This window comes from Seriola aureovittata, chromosome 11 (genome assembly GCF_021018895.1).
Source record: "Seriola aureovittata isolate HTS-2021-v1 ecotype China chromosome 11, ASM2101889v1, whole genome shotgun sequence".
Taxonomy (NCBI): Eukaryota; Metazoa; Chordata; class Actinopteri; order Carangiformes; family Carangidae; genus Seriola; species Seriola aureovittata.
Window position 1 is genome coordinate 10,715,576 of NC_079374.1, and position 20,659 is coordinate 10,736,234.

General features: G+C 41.9%; 2 protein-coding genes across 3 annotated transcripts; one reads left to right on the forward strand and one right to left on the reverse strand.

Moving 5' to 3' along the window:
- Window positions 1-75: 75 nt before the first annotated feature.
- Window positions 76-12,404, forward strand: me3 (malic enzyme 3, NADP(+)-dependent, mitochondrial). The gene is made up of 15 exons (XM_056389122.1): window positions 76-221; window positions 752-981; window positions 4,260-4,393; window positions 4,759-4,908; window positions 5,882-5,957; window positions 6,105-6,266; window positions 6,465-6,568; window positions 6,639-6,748; window positions 7,958-8,055; window positions 8,167-8,280; window positions 8,391-8,496; window positions 9,052-9,194; window positions 9,324-9,497; window positions 9,791-9,889; window positions 10,353-12,404. Exons 2-15 carry the CDS (start codon window positions 757-759, stop codon window positions 10,512-10,514), a joined length of 1,857 nt encoding a protein of 618 aa, XP_056245097.1. The 5' UTR covers window positions 76-221; window positions 752-756; the 3' UTR covers window positions 10,515-12,404.
- A 141-nt stretch (window positions 12,405-12,545) lies between these two features.
- On the reverse strand, window positions 12,546-20,575 carry nxpe3 (neurexophilin and PC-esterase domain family, member 3). 2 transcript variants are annotated; one of them, XM_056389123.1, is made up of 6 exons: window positions 20,365-20,575; window positions 19,196-19,396; window positions 17,962-18,743; window positions 17,343-17,413; window positions 17,025-17,246; window positions 12,546-16,925 (listed from the first exon to the last, which is right to left on the reverse strand). In XM_056389123.1, the coding sequence occupies exons 2-6, from the start codon at window positions 19,286-19,288 to the stop codon at window positions 16,360-16,362; spliced, it is 1,734 nt and encodes a 577-aa protein (XP_056245098.1). In that variant the 5' UTR covers window positions 19,289-19,396; window positions 20,365-20,575; the 3' UTR covers window positions 12,546-16,359. The 2 variants fall into 2 exon arrangements, with proteins under 2 accessions (XP_056245098.1, XP_056245099.1); XM_056389124.1 differs by lacking the exon at window positions 20,365-20,575 and adding an exon at window positions 20,048-20,357.
- Window positions 20,576-20,659: the final 84 nt, after the last annotated feature.

Sequence of the window (20,659 nt, forward strand, 5' to 3'; positions counted from 1 at the left end):
TCCTCCCAGCCTGCCACGGCGCTGTCTGATTGGTGGCTCCCGCGCTCTGAGAGGCGGGCTGACCGGGGGAAGTGATACCGTCAATGTCAAAGGATCCTGGATCAGCTGTTTGCTGTCGATCCCCTCACAACATCCACTAACAACAGCGGCCGTTAATACGAGCGAAGGAGTACCTCATGAAGATTGAAGTCAGGTGCACAGCAGCTTCACGTCGTTTTCAGGTAGGACCAGAGGGTGGGACTAACTGATTGTTAGCATTATTAGCATTATTAGCATTAGCTGCGCAGATTGTTCCGTCTAGAAAACACTTTTTAATCATAAAAGCTGCGGGCAGCTAACAGTAGCTAGCTGCTCTGCTGCTGCCGCTCACAGCAGCATTTCTGTATGAAAACACTGAGCACATCGACTGGAGGTTTAGTCTCCACAACTCAATCATTTCTACTTTATTACAATACTTAATTATTTTTTTATTCGGGCTGTAATGAGTGCCTGCTGTGACCGTGGCACCTGTTGTTTGTGACCAGGTGACACAGCTACTGTAAAGCTAACGGTTCATTTTTAAACTTGAGGCAGGTTGTTTACAGGAGGACAGACCTGCTGACTTTATATTATGCACGGTATGTCCTACGTTTCTAGGTCATGTGTAGATTTTTTTTAAAACTGTTAGGTGACCTGTAACACCACTACCAGCAGGATGTGACTGAAACACGGATGAAGCAGTTGTTGTGTTTTGCTCCCCGGTTGTCTGCAGGCAGCATGAACTCTCTCCCTGGAAGAGCCGCACTGTCTCTGTGCAGGCGCACGGCGGCGGGAGGGATGAGGGTCTTCGCAGGTTCTCCGGGTCATCCTGCGGGGATACTGCCCGCAGACAGGGCCTCTTTCCAGGCTGTCCGGGTCTGCCACTCCGGGACGAACCGCAAGGGCAGCGTCAGCACCAAGAAGCGGGGCTACGACATCACCAGAAACCCACACCTCAACAAGGTGAGTCTCACGTGTGTGGTACCTTTCTGATAATCACTTGGAGGCAAAGTCATAAATCCACACTAATGAATTAACTTCAGGTTCTTGTATGCAAATATCTACACAAGAAGATGAGTCTTGTTCCAATTATTTTTTAGTCTACATGACAATGTTTCGACCACAGAAGATGAGCACACCTGTAATATAAACATACGGACAATAATGTGTAATATATAATGATTAGTTCCATTATTGATTTACCTACTGGCTGTTTCCTTGAGTAAACAGCAATCTGCTCTATAAAATGTTATGACAGTAATTCTCCACTGACCATGACAAAGTTCTCAGAGTTGTTTTGTCTGAACAACAGTCTGAAATGTAGTGTCAATGTGACATTAACAAAGTTAGTATGTAAGCACATTATCAATCACCAGAGTCACAGATGATGTGTGATATGCCATTTCAACCTTCCTATACAGGTGTGCTCAAATCCTCTGCTTCATATGGGGCACATTCATTTGAGAAGTGCAGTTTAAGTCATGTCTTTCCAGGTTTACTTCATTTTCCATGTCATAACACTGATGGTGGATTACACAGGTAATGTCGGGAGTTTTACATGAGTTTAGTTTCACCATACACATCATATACGGGGGTAATGAAGACAGTGATGGAGTGTGCACAATGTTGCAACAAAACACATATGAGAAAGTATACATAATAACTACAAAAAACAGCCATGCAATAATACTAATTATGCTTTACATATAACAGAAGCAGGCTAATTGATGTGTTGTTTAACAAATACAACACTCACCATTCTTGTCTTTGCTTAACACACCTGAACTGCACTGCATTCACATTCACACACTGTGTGGACACACAACATGATGCCCCACATGCCACGTGCTATGGTGGTGGAACATATATAAACAGAGAATACCATATAAGTACCACATTTATACAGCACAGGAGTGTCATGTCAATGTCACAGCTCCTATCTAAAGTGAGATAGTCGAGTGGCTCGAGCTATGAATGGTCTCCCTGTAGATTCCTCTAAGGTGTCTGCCTCTCTCTCAGTCTCAGTAAAGCATAAGAAATACCATCATCGACTTAATGTGAATTGATGGCCCACTTCTCTTTAAAAATAGTATTAACCTATTTTATAATTTATACTCTCCAAGCCATACTCAGATCAGAGAATGACACAATAGCGCTGCATAACCACAGAATAATGTCAATGCTTCTGCGGTCACACTATGGAAATAATAGTATTTTTAACAGTTAGACTGAAAAAATTATTCTCCAAAAGATCCTACAGTTGCACCAATGGTACCAGAACTCACACACCAAGTGATTCACCAGTTGTTTTACAGCAGGTTTTCCAAATCCAGCGTAAACGGGATTTTTTTTTTTTCCGGCCCCGCTATTCTGCAAGGACAGCAGGACAGATAGTGAAACTTCAGCTGAGTTTATTGCTTTGTTTTAGGCTGATAGGAGGTCAGTCACAGTTCCTTCCCCTGCTGATGCCCAGTCAGCAGTTACAAGCTTACTCACAGGTCAGGTCAGTGCAAGTGGTCAGAAAGTGGAGCCCCCCCTTTAGTAAAAAGTAAAAACAATGAAATGATGGTTTGCACATTGGTAGTTTGCTTTGACATTTTATTAATCATTGATTGTCATTTAAGATTTACACATATTTTGATTTGGGTTTTTATATAATGCTTTCTTGTACCCACATTTTCACAACCAGAGCATTTCAGTAAACTTTTGTCCTCTTGCAAACTGATACCAGTAACTTCACTAATATAGGTGCTGTATAACAGAGTTCATGATCATAAAAATAAATCCTATGATGTTATAACTCACTATACTAATCCATGATAAGGTTTGAATTGGAGTCATTACAAAGTTGCATTTATTTTAGATTATACCACTCCCACCCACATTTGATTTCATTCCCTCCATTTGTCCTTGTCTGTTGACAGATAGTGTGTAGGCTACAGCTGCTGGTTAGTGTCAGCTTAATGGGTTTACGTTAGTGCGTCTTTACCTGCTCACTCTAATAGGTTTAGCTTAACTCTGTTAACTTAGTAATGTTAGTGTTAGTTATGTGGCTCATGGAGGGATTACTGAGCAGGCCTACTGGGCACAGGCCCCGGAGCCCCATGAGGCCCCTGCACCACAGCGTCGGTATGACGTGACTGTTAATCTTGTTGGAAAGTCAATCAACCAACTACAAATGGCTTTATAATCTGTACCCGATGTGGCTATACAGTATTTGTTGACACGGTTTACGTGTGAAAAGTTTTCCATCTACATTGATAGTTTGTCTTTTTTTTAATTGCCCTCCACACTGACTTTGTCTCTCTCTCTTGTGTTTGGTATTTTAGGCATCAGTGTATTAGAGTATCTCCATTTAATGACCTCTGGCAGACAGACGTTGTGTTGAGTAGGCTATTGTTGCTTGCAGCTACAGTAGACGCCGCTGTAAAGTATGAAACTCAAGGCTGTGCCGTGTCGTTCAGCTGTTCAGCATCTATCATCAGAGTACTCTTCAATGGGGAGGCACAGTAGGCAACTGTAGATGTAATGATTGTGAGCTTGTAAGCAGGATGTTGTGAAAAATCAAATCCAGTATCACGTTTCACACTCGACTCTGCCAATATGAATAATTTACCAGGATAAGGGTGTGGTCAGAAAATACACGGACCCACAGTAAAACAAATTGACCGTAGAAGGCCGGTTCATTCCCCATGTAGGTCAGTGTTTCCTCTGGCGTGCAAGAATCAAGGAAATGGAGAGAGTGATAAAGCAGAGAGGAGGAAGGAGAAGATGAGCTGACTGGGGAGTGAGTTCAGGCTCCCACACTATTGGGCAGAATAAATAGATTAAACTGCACACTCCCCTCCGATCACTCTGGAAAGCCTGCCAACGGCGAGACAGGAGCAGCAGCACTAACCATAATCAGACAGCAGAGGGGTACAAGACAGCTTACCAAAATAAAAGCTTGGTCTCATGTTATGCTCTAGTCTCAGTTATCAAAACACTGTAGGACTTCTCAGTGTGGCCTTGTTTTACTTTTCTTTACAAATACAAAAAAAGTAATTCATAATTTTCAAAAACAGATTAAACGAATCTTTGGGTGCGGCCGTGAGTCACGATTGACCTCAGTCCTGATGACTAACACATGAGTCACTCTGGTCTGGATTGTAGGATTTGTTATTTAGTTTGCGGACTTGACCCAGTGCAAACTCTTTTCCGGTATCATAGTTTTGCATAACAGTTCCTCTTCCACCATGCAGGGAATGGCATTCACCATGGAGGAGCGCTTACAACTGGGCATCCACGGACTGCTGCCCCCCGTCTTCCTCTCCCAGGATGTGCAAGTCCTGCGTGTCATGAAGAGCTATGAAACACGCACCAATCCCCTTGACAAGTAAGAGAACAGACTCAGACATCAGGCTGAAGACAGTCACATTGCAGCTGCAGATGTTAAATGAGCTCCAGCGACGCGGAGCATAAAAACTAAAACCTGCCTCACAACCAAAAGTATTCGTCCCACATTTAGGAATAACTGACCTGACCCTGGGGGGGCGGGTGTCCTGGTTCATACACTGCAAGAATGTCAAAGAAGTCAGCTGATGCTTTTTTTCATTTAGTTACTCATGCAGTCGCCGCTCTGATAGATGATACTCATGCAGAAATATTTACAGTGCAGTTACAGTTGATTTGAATCAGCAGGTTTATATGAAACAAAAACCGTGGTGTCAGGTTTCAGTGACTTCTCTGCCTCTGTCTCAGGTACATCCTGTTGATGACGCTACAGGACAGGAACGAGAAGCTGTTCTACCGTTTGTTGACCTCTGACATCGAGGAGTTCATGCCCATCGTGTACACCCCCACCGTCGGCTTGGCATGTCAACAGTACGGACTCGCCTTCAGGAGACCACGGTGAGCGTTTACAGTGGAGTTAAACTTACACAGCACTTTTTGTGGAGGCATTAACTAATTCATACGTTTGGTTAAAACTTCTCCTCATATGTTTTGATCCATAAACAACACATTTTTTAGACCAGGGTTTTTAGGGTTTGAAATGGTCAATGTTCCAAAATCTAAGTTTGATTGAACAGTTTCTGTTAGTATGGTAGACTTCTGTTAAAATAGTTTCTATCCTGTTAATTTGTGTTTTAGTGTCTTATAATGTATTTATGAGTTTTTTAAACATTTTTTATTATGTAAATTACTTTAAATTTTCTTTGTGTATGAAATGTGCTGCATTGACAAGTTTTGCCCGTAACTTCCAAAATAGTGTCATTAGTACATGTGATATACTTGTGCACTACTTTTTACTGCTAGTACAGATATATTATTGTATAAACAGCTGATATAATCAAGACCTGCCACAGCACTTTCTGAAGGCCAGAAAAATAAAATTAGGATGTTTTCTTGTGACTTTCATCAGACACGGCCTCATCAGTTTGAGACTATGGCCTAGAGCGATCACACATCCCCACTGTAACACAGCAGTGAGCAGGGACTATTTTTGTTTTGTGTGTTCAAGAACACTTCATCATCAGAGCATTGAATCCAAACACTGACACGTGTGTTGTAAAAAGTATTCTTGTATTAAAATGTTTCCTGTTTGGCAGCAGTGTGTTGGGTCTGTCTGTCCCTGAAGGCACCAGTGTGAGGTTTGCTGCCTCAATTACAGGCAATAATATTAGTTTCACACAAATTAAAGGTGCTGCAACTACTAAATGTGATGGATTATTTGTCTGAGGGAAGTTTCATATCTCATCTCACTGAGTTTGTGGAGTGATTGCTAATCTAAGAAATTGCATCATCAAAGCAATCAAACCTTTAATCTTTGCTTCACTGCACCACCAGCACCGATGTCTTATCATTACAAACTACTTGTTTACAGAGGACTCTTCATCACCATCCATGATAGAGGCCACATCGCCACCGTGCTCAACTCCTGGCCAGAAGAAGACATTAAGGTAAGTCCCTCTCTCCACACACACCCACACACACACACACACACACACACACACACACAAACACACACACACCAACACACTGCTGGTTGTTCCTGATAAGTTAATAATGCATCATTGTAATGCTGATGTGCGTTTGTGTCTGTGTAGGCCGTTGTGGTGACAGACGGGGAGCGTATCCTCGGCCTGGGTGACCTGGGCAGCTATGGGATGGGGATACCTGTTGGGAAGCTGGCGCTCTACACAGCCTGCGGAGGGGTTCGGCCGCAGCAGTGTCTCCCAGTGCTGCTGGACGTCGGCACTGACAACCAGGTGAGTATCGGTTGAGCTGGTGCAGCCACTTATCAGTGGTCATAGATTCCATATCAGACACGTTTAGAGAATTACTGATGTGACTTGTGTAATCATTTACTGATTCATAGATATGATCAGTTCCAAAACCGAAACAGAAAGGTAACAGCAAGTTCTCTCTTATCGATTTATTGATTAACTGTATGATTTTTGGTCCAGGCGCTGCTCAACGACCCCCTGTACATCGGACTGAAGCACAAGAGAATCCGAGGAAAGGAGTACGACGAGCTGATCGACGAGTTCATGCAGGCAGTGACAGACAAGTGAGTGGAAACATAAATGACGAGGGGACGTGCAGGTGATCCTGTCTGACTGATTACTATTGCCCTGCAGGTACGGGATGAACTGTCTGATTCAGTTCGAGGATTTTGCCAACAGCAACGCCTTTCGCATCCTCAACAAATACAGGAATCGATACTGTACCTTCAACGACGACATCCAAGGTACTGTAGCTTTCATAGGACCCTCCTACACTAATGCCCTCAGCCGTTGCACTCCTGGCCTCCATCAGGCAGCCAGCTGCCATAACTAGCCAATGTATATATTAATGTATACATGTTTTTTAATTTTGTTAACAGACAAAATACACAACCTCCCTCGTTTTCCAGTTGTTCCAACATTCACAGAAGGAATATTAAAACATAGCAAACAAAAAAAATGAAGATTGAGTAAAAGCAAGCAGTTAAAAAAGAAGGTATCTCAACACAGTACTGTGTAGTGATGTCATGATATTTGCCCTCTCTAGCTAGAGTCATAAATTACTCTTGCACCCTTCTCTTGTGGTATTCACGACCTGGGACCTCAGAGTTTTCTGCGAGCTCAGAGTTCATGAGTTGTGACGTGCATGCTAACATTGTCAGCTCTCATTTTTCATTGGATGATAAATTAATACATTGTAAGTTCTTACTCAATTTTATAATACGTCATTATGCTTTTGCATTTCCTGCATTACATTACCTGCCTGTTAACTTACTGAATTGTCAGCCTCTGTGAGTCTGTTGGCGTGCATGTTGCCGTTGCCTAGCAGAGGTCATGATTTAATCACTTGAATGCCGAGCATACCGTATACATGACCTCCTGTGTCGTAACCACGAGCTTGAGTTTCATTCGAAGGCAGCATCTTGCTGAAATAAAGTTGATCCTTCAGTTAGGGATTAAACCACAAATAGCACCAAACTGTATTTGATCATAAATGTGTGCAAGGGCAAGTCTGTTACTGTTTTTCGAAGCAGAGGTGGTTTTTTTAAAAGATGCATTTGTTGCAGAAATGTAAAACCTGCAATACAATAGACTTAAAAGTTAACATAATTAAATTTCTAAATGATTTAATTTAGCTATCTGAAATGATCTGTATAGTCATTATGCACTGATTGTGCACCTGTCATTCAGTCTGTGTATGATTTATTTCTGTACGTCAGTGGTTCCCTGCCTGGGGGTCACAGTGTCCACATGGGGGCGCTGGATACATGTTAAAAGTTGTGAGATGTTTAACAGTGTAGAAAAGCCAAACAATAGAATGTATTTATGCTTTCTGCAAAGGCACTTTAAAGGGTCACAAGCCAAAATTGATTGAAACTACAGTCTTACCATTTAAAACCTGCTGTTTCAGTGAATCTGTTCTGTTATCACAAGTGTTTTCTTTTTTCTTTCAGGCACTGCCTCAGTAGCTGTTGCTGGGGTCTTAGCTGCTTTGAAGATCACTAAGAACAAACTGTTAGACCACACCTTTGTTTTCCAGGGAGCAGGCGAGGTGAGGAGATGTAATCACCAGGATTTTATTCTGTTTCAAAATAAAAATAACTGTCCTTAATACCCAAGAGAGCGTGTGCCTCAAATTAAAAGCTCTTTTTTTCTCTCCCAGGCTGCTCTGGGTATTGCTCACCTGCTTATAATGGCCATGGCCAAAGAGGGTGTCACTAGAGAAGAAGCTGCCAAGAGGATCTGGATGGTGGACTCGAAGGGTCTCATTGTGAAGGTAATGTGGGTCTCTCACTTGCTCAGTCCGCTCACACAATCCCCCACTTGTGAATCACCAAACAGCACCATGCAGGGTTTTGAATAAAAGACGTGTTACACAATTTTTAGGGAAGGAGCCACCTGAACCACGAGAAGGAGGAGTTTGCCCACGAGCACCCGCACCTGAAGACCCTGGAGGAGGTTGTGCAAACCATCAAACCCACCGCGATCATAGGTGAGTTTACCTGGGCGTAAAGCATGTGCAAGAGATGTGAAGTGCGGCGTTTCCTCAAGACACTGAAATTTCCCTCAAAGAACATTGTTGTTTTCAATGTCGTATATAAAACCCCCTCATAACCCACATTGTTTCTCTCATCCATTTACGGTAATACCTCACCAGGTGTGGAAAAACAGAGAAACCTATTAAAGGTGAATTTTTTTCCCTCCAGCTTTTCTCAGCACATTAACAACTTGGTTATTTGCTATAAATCAACTAATTTTTCAGATTTAGAATCAACACTGTGATGACATGACACCTGTTTCAAGTTAACATCCTCCGTGCTCTAAGATTAAAGAAGAAATCGTGAGAAAATAATTTGAATAATTAGAAACAGATCCAGGTTTAAAACTACAAACTACATAATTTTAAGTCTTGCTTGATAATAATTGACCCGTGTGATCTGAATCCCACAAATGACACCACTGTTCACATTGTCTCATTGGAGCTTGTTAAAGTTAAGTCATTTCTGTTGGATGGATTCTCCCTCTGCACTGTGTCCTGAACGTGAAGGCGTGGCTGCTATTGGAGGAGCGTTTACCGAGAAGATTATCAAAGACATGGCGTCCTTCAACGAGAGGCCGATCATCTTTGCCCTGAGCAATCCTACCAGCAAGGCGGAGTGCACGGCAGAGCAGTGCTACAAGCTCACAGAGGTAAGGACGTTTTGACACTCAATAAGAATTTACCCGAAAACATTAATTTTAGAAAATGAACTTGCCTTTTTTAGCATAAAAAAGCTCCATCTTAACTCTCTCTCTTCCGCCTCTTTTCTCTGTGATCAGGGTCGGGGCATTTTTGCGAGTGGAAGTCCGTTTAAGAAGGTGACGCTGGCTGATGGACGCACCTTCTACCCCGGGCAGGGAAACAACGCCTACGTCTTCCCTGGAGTGGCGTTGGGTGTTATAGCCTGCGGAGTTCGCCACATATCTGATGACATCTTCCTCACCACAGCAGAGGCACGTTAGTTCAGTTACTAACTGACTTGTGACAGCAGTGTTGCAATGTATTGTATGTTCACATATATTCATGAGGATCCCTTTTCCAAAAGTAGAAAAATGACACCATTTGACACCAATATGATAAATACTTTGTGTTTTGAAGAGTTGGAAACAAACATTTCCTTCCACTTGAACCCTTTCACACTCTTTTTAAGGCAGACCTCACGGTGCTGCTTTCCCTCTTTCTCACTTTATACTGCACTTTCCTTCTACTTCAAATCAACTTTATTTATTCTGTCTTTGTCTCTCAGGCAATAGCTGACATGGTGACAGAGGAGCACCTGGCTGAGGGAAGACTTTATCCTCCTCTCAGCACCATAAGAGAGGTGTCCTTCAAGATCGCAGTGAAGGTAGGTGTTCTCTCACATGTACAGTTATAAATACAAAATGTAATGGGGTTATACTGTGGCACAATAATACAAATATCAGATGTTATAGAATGATGAGCTAATGACTGCACTGTAACATCAGCTAAATTGTATTGGACATGTCTTACATACTATACTATAAACGCTAGAGGGCATAATCAAAACAGATGAACTGTGCATCATTCATTTTCACTCAACTTTCTTAAAGTTCTGCGAGTGTATCGGGGGATGTCTTTGTTGCCTTTACAACAAACGTTTCAACACGTCTCACTGAGAAAACTGTCATATCATCATAGATATGTAACCCAACTGAAGAGGGCCAAAGGTTTACAACTGGCGAATCAAATAGCCCCTTGAATGTCTGACTGTATCGTTCCTTTCTATAAAGTCACTCACTCACTCCTAACATGTACACTGTGCTTTACCACTTCTCCTTCGCTGCCAGATTGTCAACTACGCATACAGACACAACATCGCCTCGCTGTACCCGGAGCCTAAAGACAAGGAGGCGTTTGTACTGTCCCACGTCTACAGTCCTGATTACGACTCCTTCACTCTGGACACGTACAGCTGGCCGCAGGAGGCCATGAATGTTCAGGACGTGTGATCCGGACCTTCTTGTCTCTGTCTGAACTTAAAGGGGACCTATTATGCTTCTCCTTATATTCTGTCACATATATACATAGTTCCAGTGTTGAATGTTCATATTAAACGTGTCAGATAATTAGGTTAACGTATGTAAAAGTAATCCCGGTTCTTTCTGACATCGGCTCCAAGCACAGCTAGTCTCGCACAACCGTCTACTCGAGTAGTATTATAAGCATTTGATGTACTCCAGTATACAAATAACCGACAGTGCATGTTTACTATACAGTCGTTTGGTGACAGAAGAATATCATTTTACTGGCAATATTAGCTGTTGTATTTCCTGACAGCAGATGTTTTCCACTTAAATCGACATTTTAGTGCATTTCCCACATGTACAGCCATTACCAGGATGTATAGAAAAAATACCATATACAGATTGTGACTTGAAGTCTAAATCCGCCTTTTATGTCACACACTAAGCAGATAATGGGTGTGATATTTACTGAACATAGATGTCCTGCTGTAATCTTTGCTGCTGTGGTTACTGTGCTGCTATTCTGGATCAGATTCTGACTCTAACATAAACTGATGGATTTGAGAAGTCGCCACTTCCAATCAATCGTGTTGTTTTTTAGTTCTAGTCACTCACACAGTTTGTACAGCTTCAGAACCTCCACACCGTTAAGAGGATGAGGCGCCGCCCCTCGGCAGGCTTTCAACATGTTGAAGATGTAATCAGAAGGAAGTGGGCCGCGGTTCAACCTGATAGCCGACTCACACAAAGCTACTCAAGTGGCGTCCGGGAATCAAACTATAGAGCTGGAAATGAGCATAATAGGTCCCCTTTAATATGGTGCCATGGCGATGCACAGAAACCTTGCCAATGATTCTCGCCTTTTTAGTCGTTTTTTTTCTCCTTAAAAATAATGTCTCTATAAATGTCAGTGTGTCCCTGGTTTGTTCAGTTCAACGAGCAGCACACAGTGCTAATTATGACTTGGATGCCCAATAATAAGCCAACCAAACACTGCAGAATACTGTACATGTTAAGGATTCTCTATGTCAGCCTTTCATGTACAAGTTGTTATTTGCAGTGCTGTAATTTATTTTCAGTTCTCCGAAGGTCTGACTGAAAATTTTTTTTTTTATATCAACAACAGCATATCAAAAATGAAGTATGTCCTCTATGACTATACATCTTCACCCGCATTTCTTTCAATAGATTTCCCAGCTAAGATCTGGCGAGTGCAGTGATTCAGAATCTGTCTTTGAGAGATGAATCTGAGCTGGTGCATAAAATACAAAGCAGCGGTTCACAATAACGCACAATGCTTGTCTTGACACAAACCAACAGAGGACTCATTTTGAAGCTTAGTCGAGAAAAAAAAAAAAAAAAAAAAATGGAAACTATTAGTGCCTCTTCCTGTGTGACCTCAGGACATCCCTGCTCCAGATTATGAGTTAAAACCTCTGAAATTGTTCGGTGGGTAGCAAAAATCTGGTTCATCCTTGCAGCTGCTGCTTCACATTTTACACTCCTGTCAATGTGCGCACAAGTTATAACCTGCACACAGGACTGAAAACACTCCAGGATCAGCCTGTGCAGTATTTCTGTTTCATCCTTTCTGAATCAGTTATTCTTGATGGGAGTCATTGCTGTTTTCTTGAATATGTGTTGTCAGGAATTGAATGTGACCATCAGGATGTTTTATTTGTATACAGTGGTGTGTTCTGCTTTAGTTTTGTACAGAGCTCTGCCTGTTGTGTTTTTGCCAAAGTTACTGATGAACTGTATCTTATCTTTTACTCGTAGAGAACATGTTGCTCAGCAAGCTTTAGTACTGAGAGAGATGCTTGAAGTTTTCAAAGGGAAGGTGAAACTTTTTAAATAAAATTGTTATGAAAGTGAGTGATTTATTCAATGATTGATTTGACAGTTTTCCATCTTCATGATCCCAAAACGTACATTTTTTTTATTGATTTAATGTACACTTTCACTTGATTATTTCTTGAGGCTGACATACGCGATATAGAAAGTTGTGTTGTGTAACTGAACCTTAAACGTCTCGTCATGAGTTAACCGTCTTTGCTTGGGATGTAGCTGCAGGTGGACTCAAGCTGTTATTGCCACATTGAAATGTAAGCCTGGTATGGTATGAATGTATGATTCAGTGGTTTCTCTACAATAAGGACATACGATACACAATACAAGGAAGCAGCTACAGGAACTGACATATTTGGAAAATTCAACCAGCGTCCAGCTCTTCCTGTTCTGCTTCAGTTCTCTCACTCTCAGAGCAACCCGTCGGAGTTTGTATTAAAATATGAACGCCGCCTGACCAAGAAACAGACACGATTTATCATGGTCCTGACAAAATATTCCAATGTCATGAAGTCGTCTTTAATATGAAAAAAATAGCTGATATTCCGATCTTTACGCACCCATGCAGAGCCAGAGTCATCAGATAAGTTTCTTTTGAATCCTCTTGGCATTGATGCTTAAAATGAATGTCAAGTCAAACACTGTACTTAACTGGTAACATCAGAGCAGTAAAAATCATTCACCCGCGTAGTAACCCTCAGTAAACTGTTGTATTTCTGTTTAGTACACCCCCATCAACATGCTCTTATGTCATTTAGGCTTGAGGCTGTGTATCAGGCTTTGCCACAGCACATAATTATATCTTCTGCTTTCAACTTTGGGGGAAGGCTCATTCACGTTTCAACACAATGTCTCAGAGCACAAAGCCAGGCCCATTAGAATTACTATTATTATTATTATTATTTTTGAGTTTGATGTGTGAAGGTCTCAGTGTTAATCCCATCCAACATCTTTTATAATTAATTAAAAGATCAACTTTGAGCATTTGTGGTGTAGTGGCTGAACCGGAGTGAATGCAGCTGGAGCCTGTTACAGCAGCACATCATTCATCATATTTGTATTTTAATTATTATAACACTCTCACACAGACATATTGCTCCCTTCATGTGTTGAGGCACTGTTGTGTCATAATGCACTTTAAATAAACTTTAACTTGACTCACGATGCTACATTATCAAAGAGTTGAATCCATTTATCTTTTTTTTTTTCTTTATTTCATTTGCAAAACATTTCTTGGCTTTTTGACAAGTTTTAACATTAGTAAGCAGGTAAGTCTTTGAGCACAACTGCCACTGATATAATAAAGGTGAGGGTGAATGGTGCAGGCCACTACAATACACACACATAGGTCAGAAGAATATCACAATTAGGGACTTGGCAGGACTTAAAGAGCTATGCCAACAAATATGAAACTATCACCCATGTTCAACTGTATTCCTTATTTTTTCAAGTTTCTCAGACTTTAAGATATAAAATATCATCAACTCTTCTTCTATACTTTCACAGAAAGAAAGCAAACAAATAAAATGCAGTTGTGCCTTTGCATAATATCAACCGTAACATGCGGCATTAAAATTCTCTTGAAATCCTCTGCATCTCCAACATACTGTAACACTGATAATCATATAACAGCGTTACAAACTCGCCAACCACAGCTCTGAACAGATGTCGTGTTTTTCTAAACTAAATACTCCCATATGATTTTCTACTCAGCGCTGACTCAGCACTGTGATAGCATTAAAATCAGACATAAAATGTTCTTTAGCGACGTCCCTCAGGTGCGGTTAGGGTTGCTACACTCTTTGGCATTAGCGTTGGGGTTCATTGGCACCAATGGTGGCATTGGTGTTTTTCTGTGATCAATCAGCTCTCCAAAGCATCAGAGGAATCATTTATCTCTTTATAGTATGTGACAGTCTGTTTCAACCTATTTTTGTTGTTTGAAATTTTCTTGTACCAGAGTTTTGACGCTGCCCTCTAGAAACATTTAGAGACATTCATCGTAACAAAACCTTTACCTGGTTAAATACATGAAAAATTCAAATCAATTTTAAGTCAACGCAACTGAGACTGATCAGTGACTCTTAACGCTGCCATTGTTGCAGTTTAGTTTATTGGACTGTACCACAAGCTTCAGGATCAAAAAAGACGAATCATCGTTTTAATATTAATAAATAATAATAATAATAAACCAGCTCCTGCTCCAGCCTCCTTTGAATGCTTGATCTGACCCACAGCTTGAGTGAACACATGGCCATGGCCTCCAGGCACCACAGTCATGAACTGGTCCTTTTAACAATGTTAGAAAAAGCAAAACAACAGCAAATACATGACAGCAATTCAATTATTATAAATCACGATTGAATACTCTCTGGTCACTGTCAGGGACAAACAGAATCAGATACAAAATAGGCACATTATCTTTTTTATCACACAGACCTCTCTTCTCCAATCGTCTTTTCTACGATGAACATGTGACATTGTACAGTATCTGATCATGTTAAACTGACCCTCAAATGTCCATATAAAACACCCAGAATCGATGCTGGTTATGAAAAATGATTACTCTAATAGAAAGTTAACTATTAATACAAAAGAGTCATTAGAAACGTAAAGGTCAACCCTTAACAAGGTCAAGTACACACACACCACTGCCACTGAGTTTGACTTGATGTGTGAACCTTTTCCAAACCTTGGAGGAGCTTATTGGGTCTGAAAGGCTGAGAGGCAGATCTGTCACTTAGAGAAGTCACCAGGTAAAAAGTCAACTGAAACAATGTGAACATCTTGTGCAGCAAAATCTTTCCAGTCATGGGGATATAAAAGCTGTTGGTTACCAAAAGAACAGACGGTAACTGTGCAGGTTTTGGCCTTTAAATAAAAATGTAATATATATATTTTTTTTGATAACAAAAAAATAGTACATTTTAAGCTGTCCTAAAGTTTGAATCATGGTTGTATCGTAAACTTTTGTTTCTAATAATGAGTTATATAAACGTAACATTGACCAATTACACGTAGCAACAAATAGAGACGACAGTCGGCATATTGTAACATGGCTCAGAACATGAGAGCAGATTTCAACAATGAACAGCCTGAGAAAAATCTTTGAAACAAGAGCTCACTGAGGCTGAACCTCTGGCAAAAATAATCAACAAATAAACAGGAAAAACAAAGCTCATTTTGAATCTGGAAAGAATACCAACACCAAACATGGGCAACTTAAAGCTGGAGTGCTGGACTTTCACAAATAAATAAATGTCTGTTACATTCAAGCCCTTGCCAAACGAGTTCACACAGCGCTGATAAAGCCAATCAGGTGTCTGTGGCGACATTCCCGCTCTGATTTATACCGAGAAACCAGCGATGATTGGTTTGCCCGGGCTGAAGAGGGGAGCAACCGTAGCGATGGAGATGGCGCACGCTACGCCAGCTAGGAGTAATGGTGGGAAAACCTTGAAGGCATCCGAGAAAAGTTTCTGGTGCTCCAGATACAAAAGAAACTCGCACATTCAGAGGAAGGATTACAGTCCAACAAATAAAGCGATCCACAGCGAGGACAAACACACCTTACATTGTTGTGGCCTGTGTCATTGTGTAATTACTCTGACTGCCAGAGGGGGGCTCCACACTGCAGGTTTAAGTAAAAGTACAGCATAAGCACACACTCACACACACTCACACACACACACACACTTTGGCATGTTAATTTTTACAGTTACCATCTGTTTTTGTTACCAAGGTCTTTGGCATTTTCTGAAAAAAATAAGTTTTATGGGGATAAAAAATAAATATAACAGGCATCTAAACAGAGATCAGTACAAGCAATTTGGTCAACCTCTTAGTAAAGATGGTATTTAAAGGGTATGTAGCCTCAGACACTTTAGTTGTTAATAAAGCCAAACAAAGAAATAAGTGTTTGGATGTCAAGGAACCAATTGGTGGATTCACACAGTAAACTCCTTAGTTTGTCTCTGTACTTCTATTTCTGTTGGCTCTTTTTCTTCTCCGGGCAAACGTAAGAAAGAAGCATATCTATCATGTTCTTGACGATGGTTGGGGGTGGATGGAGAGCGTGGGGGAGGTGGTGCGCTAAAGTCATTTGCCAGGCATCCACCAGCAGAACGCTCATTCCCTTGAACATGGCCCTGAGCACCTTATCCAGCTGCAGGGAGTACCAGTCGCTGTTGTACAGGCTCACCTCTTGGTCCAAGGCTTGGAGGTTGGCTGAGCGGATCACAATGAGCGTCCCCGGCGCTCGGTCCAGAAGCCGTAACAAAGCCCGCCGAATGTGACGCAGCCGTCGTATGTACACCTCCACAGGAAAGGTGCTGAAATGGGCCCAGATGCTGAGCACCACAACAGTGTTGGGACCACCAGAAAGGCCGTCCAGCTCATTTGAAATGTACCTCAACTCGCTGGACATGACGGTGGAGAAGCGGATGGGCGGGCCATGGCAGCGATACTTCAAGAGAATATTATGAGTGCTGTCCACTGCCATGAAAGGCCCGACATTTTTGGGACTGTGGAGGTTGAATTCCTTTAATTCTGGGGAGATTGGAATAAATGGAAGATCCAGTGGGTGGGATGCACAAGGCAGATTGCAGAGTGCAAACATCAAAGATGAGACAAGAAGACGAACCTCACCTGGTACGAGAGCAATGAGGTACTCGAACCACTGCCTGACGGTGGAGTCTCCGTACATGTTGATCACCTTGTTCCGCAAACACTGAGTGATGGCAGATGATTCATTGAAGTGGCGCATTGTAACGCCACCTAACGCCCTCCACGACTCCGTGTGGTAATATCCAGATGGTGCTAGCTCAATAGGTTCTGGTTTTACACTGCTGCTGTCTACCTCTACTTTATCTGACACAAGGTGAGAGATGTTGCAGACAAATTAAGTTAATGCAATAAATCAAAGCATGCACAAAATACAAATGTTACTCTGCAGGTGTACTGTACCTTTCCTTGGTGGCAGGACATTGATTCTGTCGGGTCCTGAAGCATGTATGCGAACTTTGATGTTTACACCACTAAAGTGAAAAAACAAAGTTAAAGAGTAAGGTTGATGATAATCAATATTTTTGTTAATGTCAACAAATCCTATAAAAAGACCAAAATCAACAATGTGTTAGTCTGTCCCTCAATGCGTTTGACTTTCTCACAGTGTCTGTGACGCTTTGCCCCAAGCACATTTGTTATTACTGTAGTTGTATATCTTTAAAACAAGCCACAAATACAGCTTAATAAAAACTTTCAAAAAACTGAGTAATTCCTTAAAACAGCTGGGCACTGTAGTGTTTAGCAAACATTACTCAAAATGAAGTAAAAAGTGCATTTTGGGGGACTATTTTCAGCTGTGGAGTCATACACATTTGGTGCACTAGGGAGCATTTCTAGAAGCAGGATGATTGATGCAGGATTGACTAAAAATAAAATGCAGTGCCCATGTTCATTGTTATGAAGGAACCCAGTGCAACAGAGTGGCTCATTGATGGGTTTTTAATAGTTTTGGACAACAATTTAATTTTCAAAATATAACCCATTATTAAAACAATATATATCACTCAACACTACCAACCTCTGGAAGAGCAATGCCTCCTTATTGGTGATGAGGTGTTTTAGGTAGCCTCCTTTGGCATGGTTGACTCTGGTGTCACAGCTGAGCATTTTAGGCTTGTAGCAGTACCAGGGCTCCCCTGTGTAAAGATCTGTGTAGTTGCACAGAGGCTGCTGATCTGGCGGCAGGCACATGTTACACACAGTAGTTTCAGAGAGGAAACCCAAGCGGTAGAGGCTCTTGAAAAACACCCGATCGGGACGTTCTTCCCTCAGCCGTCGCAGCACAGCGACTGCCTCGCTGGAGTGCACCAACGTAATCTCAACATGTGCAGATCCCACCCAGAGGAGAGGGAACAGAGCAGAGTAAAATCCATTCCTGTGGTCCAGCACTTTACCTGCTACACCTGCTCCAAGCTCTGGAGAGTGCAGTCTGGCCAAAAGGAAATCCCCACCATAGCGTTTGGGGCGACCCTGGAAGTCATGCATTTGGACGAGGGCCTCCAGCTGGTCTCCCACATGCCACTCTCTTCCTCCTTTAGTGGGGAGGATGGCAAACAGGCTGTGCACAGGGTCGCTCGTCTGGCGCAAGGCAGTCGGTGCAGAGCGAGGCGGAGGCCCGGGCCACGCGATAGAGTCCAACAAATAGCGCTCTTCCAGTTCATCTTCGGGAGAGGGTTTTTGGCCCAGGTGAGCGCAGAAGGTGCGGTTGTGATAAAAAGTGGGGAGATTGACCGAGATGAAGGATGAGTGGATCCTGCTCTGTAGCTGGTACAGGGCTGAAATCGTGTGGCAATTCCAGCTCTGAAAGAGAAAAAGAGGAGAGTTGATTGGTAGAAGCACACCAAAAAAATAGATAGGAGATGCTGCAGGAAGCGGCATCATCAGCCTGTGACTGGCACATACAAATGTATCTTTAAAACTAAACTGTTTAACCATTCTTGTTGTTTCTATATGACCTCTATATGACTGAACCATCTATGGGATGAGAGTATTTCATTAAATGTTTTTAATCTTTGTATTTAATATTATAAAATTAAATCTCCACCCAAAATACACCCAGCTTTTGCATGCGTATCATCTTGGTCACATATTATATAAGACTGTGTCAAGTAAGTCATAACAGTAAAGCTACACAGTAACTCAAAATCTACAGAATATTTAAAATGTATGTAAAAAGCAGTTTGGAGATAAAAAGGGTAAATTATCATTATATTCATTTCTAGTCTCGAGTCATGTGTAACCCACTTCCTCACCTCCACAGTGTGAATGTTGCGCAACAGGAAGATGAGTCCAGAAAGAGCTAGGAAGAGGAAGACGAGGGCATATCTGGATAGATTTCTGCACATGGTGACCTCCTTCTGTCTCCCATGATCAGGCCCTTCTTCTCTCTCTGCTGTCACCACGGCGATGATGGCATCACTTCGTCCCCAGGGCCCGATGCTGACAAATGGACACTGTCAAAGAGCAAGATAGAAAGACAGAAAAGTAGCAATGTATTCAGACTAAACGAAAGGACACAGCCTATTCATGTTTCATGTAGAAAGGAAGAAAATTCATGGTAGATGCAGGATAATGCAGAGCTTTTAACTGTTTGTCTCTCCTGCTAAAAAGCTACAGGAAAGTGTACGTCATGGTTTCTGTCTAGAGGAAATGAAACGATTTTTATGTTATTTAGCTGAGACTGAAAAACAAGGTAGCACCCTGACCACTGAAGACAAAGTTTATTCTAAGTATCATTTCTCAATATTTATTTATTACAGCTTTATGAGCTACAGCGTTCAGTCATCGCTGCCTACGTCCTCCGATGAGATGATTACTTAGTATTTATTGTAATTGTCTTGCTGTTGTGCTTTCTTAATAAAGTTCCTTGACTCTGTTGATAAAAAAAGAAAAGACTAAAACCCGGAATTATTCATATTTAATAAGCTGGAGCCTGTGAATTTTGGACATTAAGTGCTTAAAAAGATAAATTTATCTATCACAATTGTTGCCGGTTCATTTCCCTGTCGATCAACTAATGGATTAATCGGCGAGCATCTTCGGCAGCTCACATTATTTATCCACTAGTCCGTGTAAAAGTTGCTGTCTGTTGTTTGTATACATACATTCCTCCAGGCTTAGAAACGTCTCCATGTTGAAACAAGCAGATTAAAGAGCCGTACAGACGTTCGTGGCACTGGACACTGTAAACATCCGACCGGTTCACGTTTCATTTCATCTCCATCTTGAGTCATCAATCACATGAACGGCTGCATTGGCGCACGAGCCAACAACAAAGAAACGGATAGACAATAATATCCAATACATGGAGATTCCGATACATTCCTTATTATTGATAATTATGCGAACCGATTTCCGTTAGCTAACGTTAACACCGGCGGTGCAGGCGTGTTGTTTAGCCGCGCGGTGCTCGCATACTTACACATTACGACGGCAGATTAGCATAACGTCGGACCGTTGGACGGAGGGAGGAGGGTGACGAGGCGGACGTCTGACCGGAGAGGTGCAAACAGCGGCGGGTTGAGTGGCACATCAGGGATGGTGTAGTACACAGGAGGACCCTCCCGGTTACAGCTCCCAGGGGTAGGGGTGGGTCTATGGTAGATCTGTCTTGCTGGCTGCGTCCTCTGGTGGTCATTAATTTCAAACTTGTGCATAAAAGGAGAGTAATGGAAGGAAGCTATTTTTTGCATATATGCATGCATATCTCCATATGA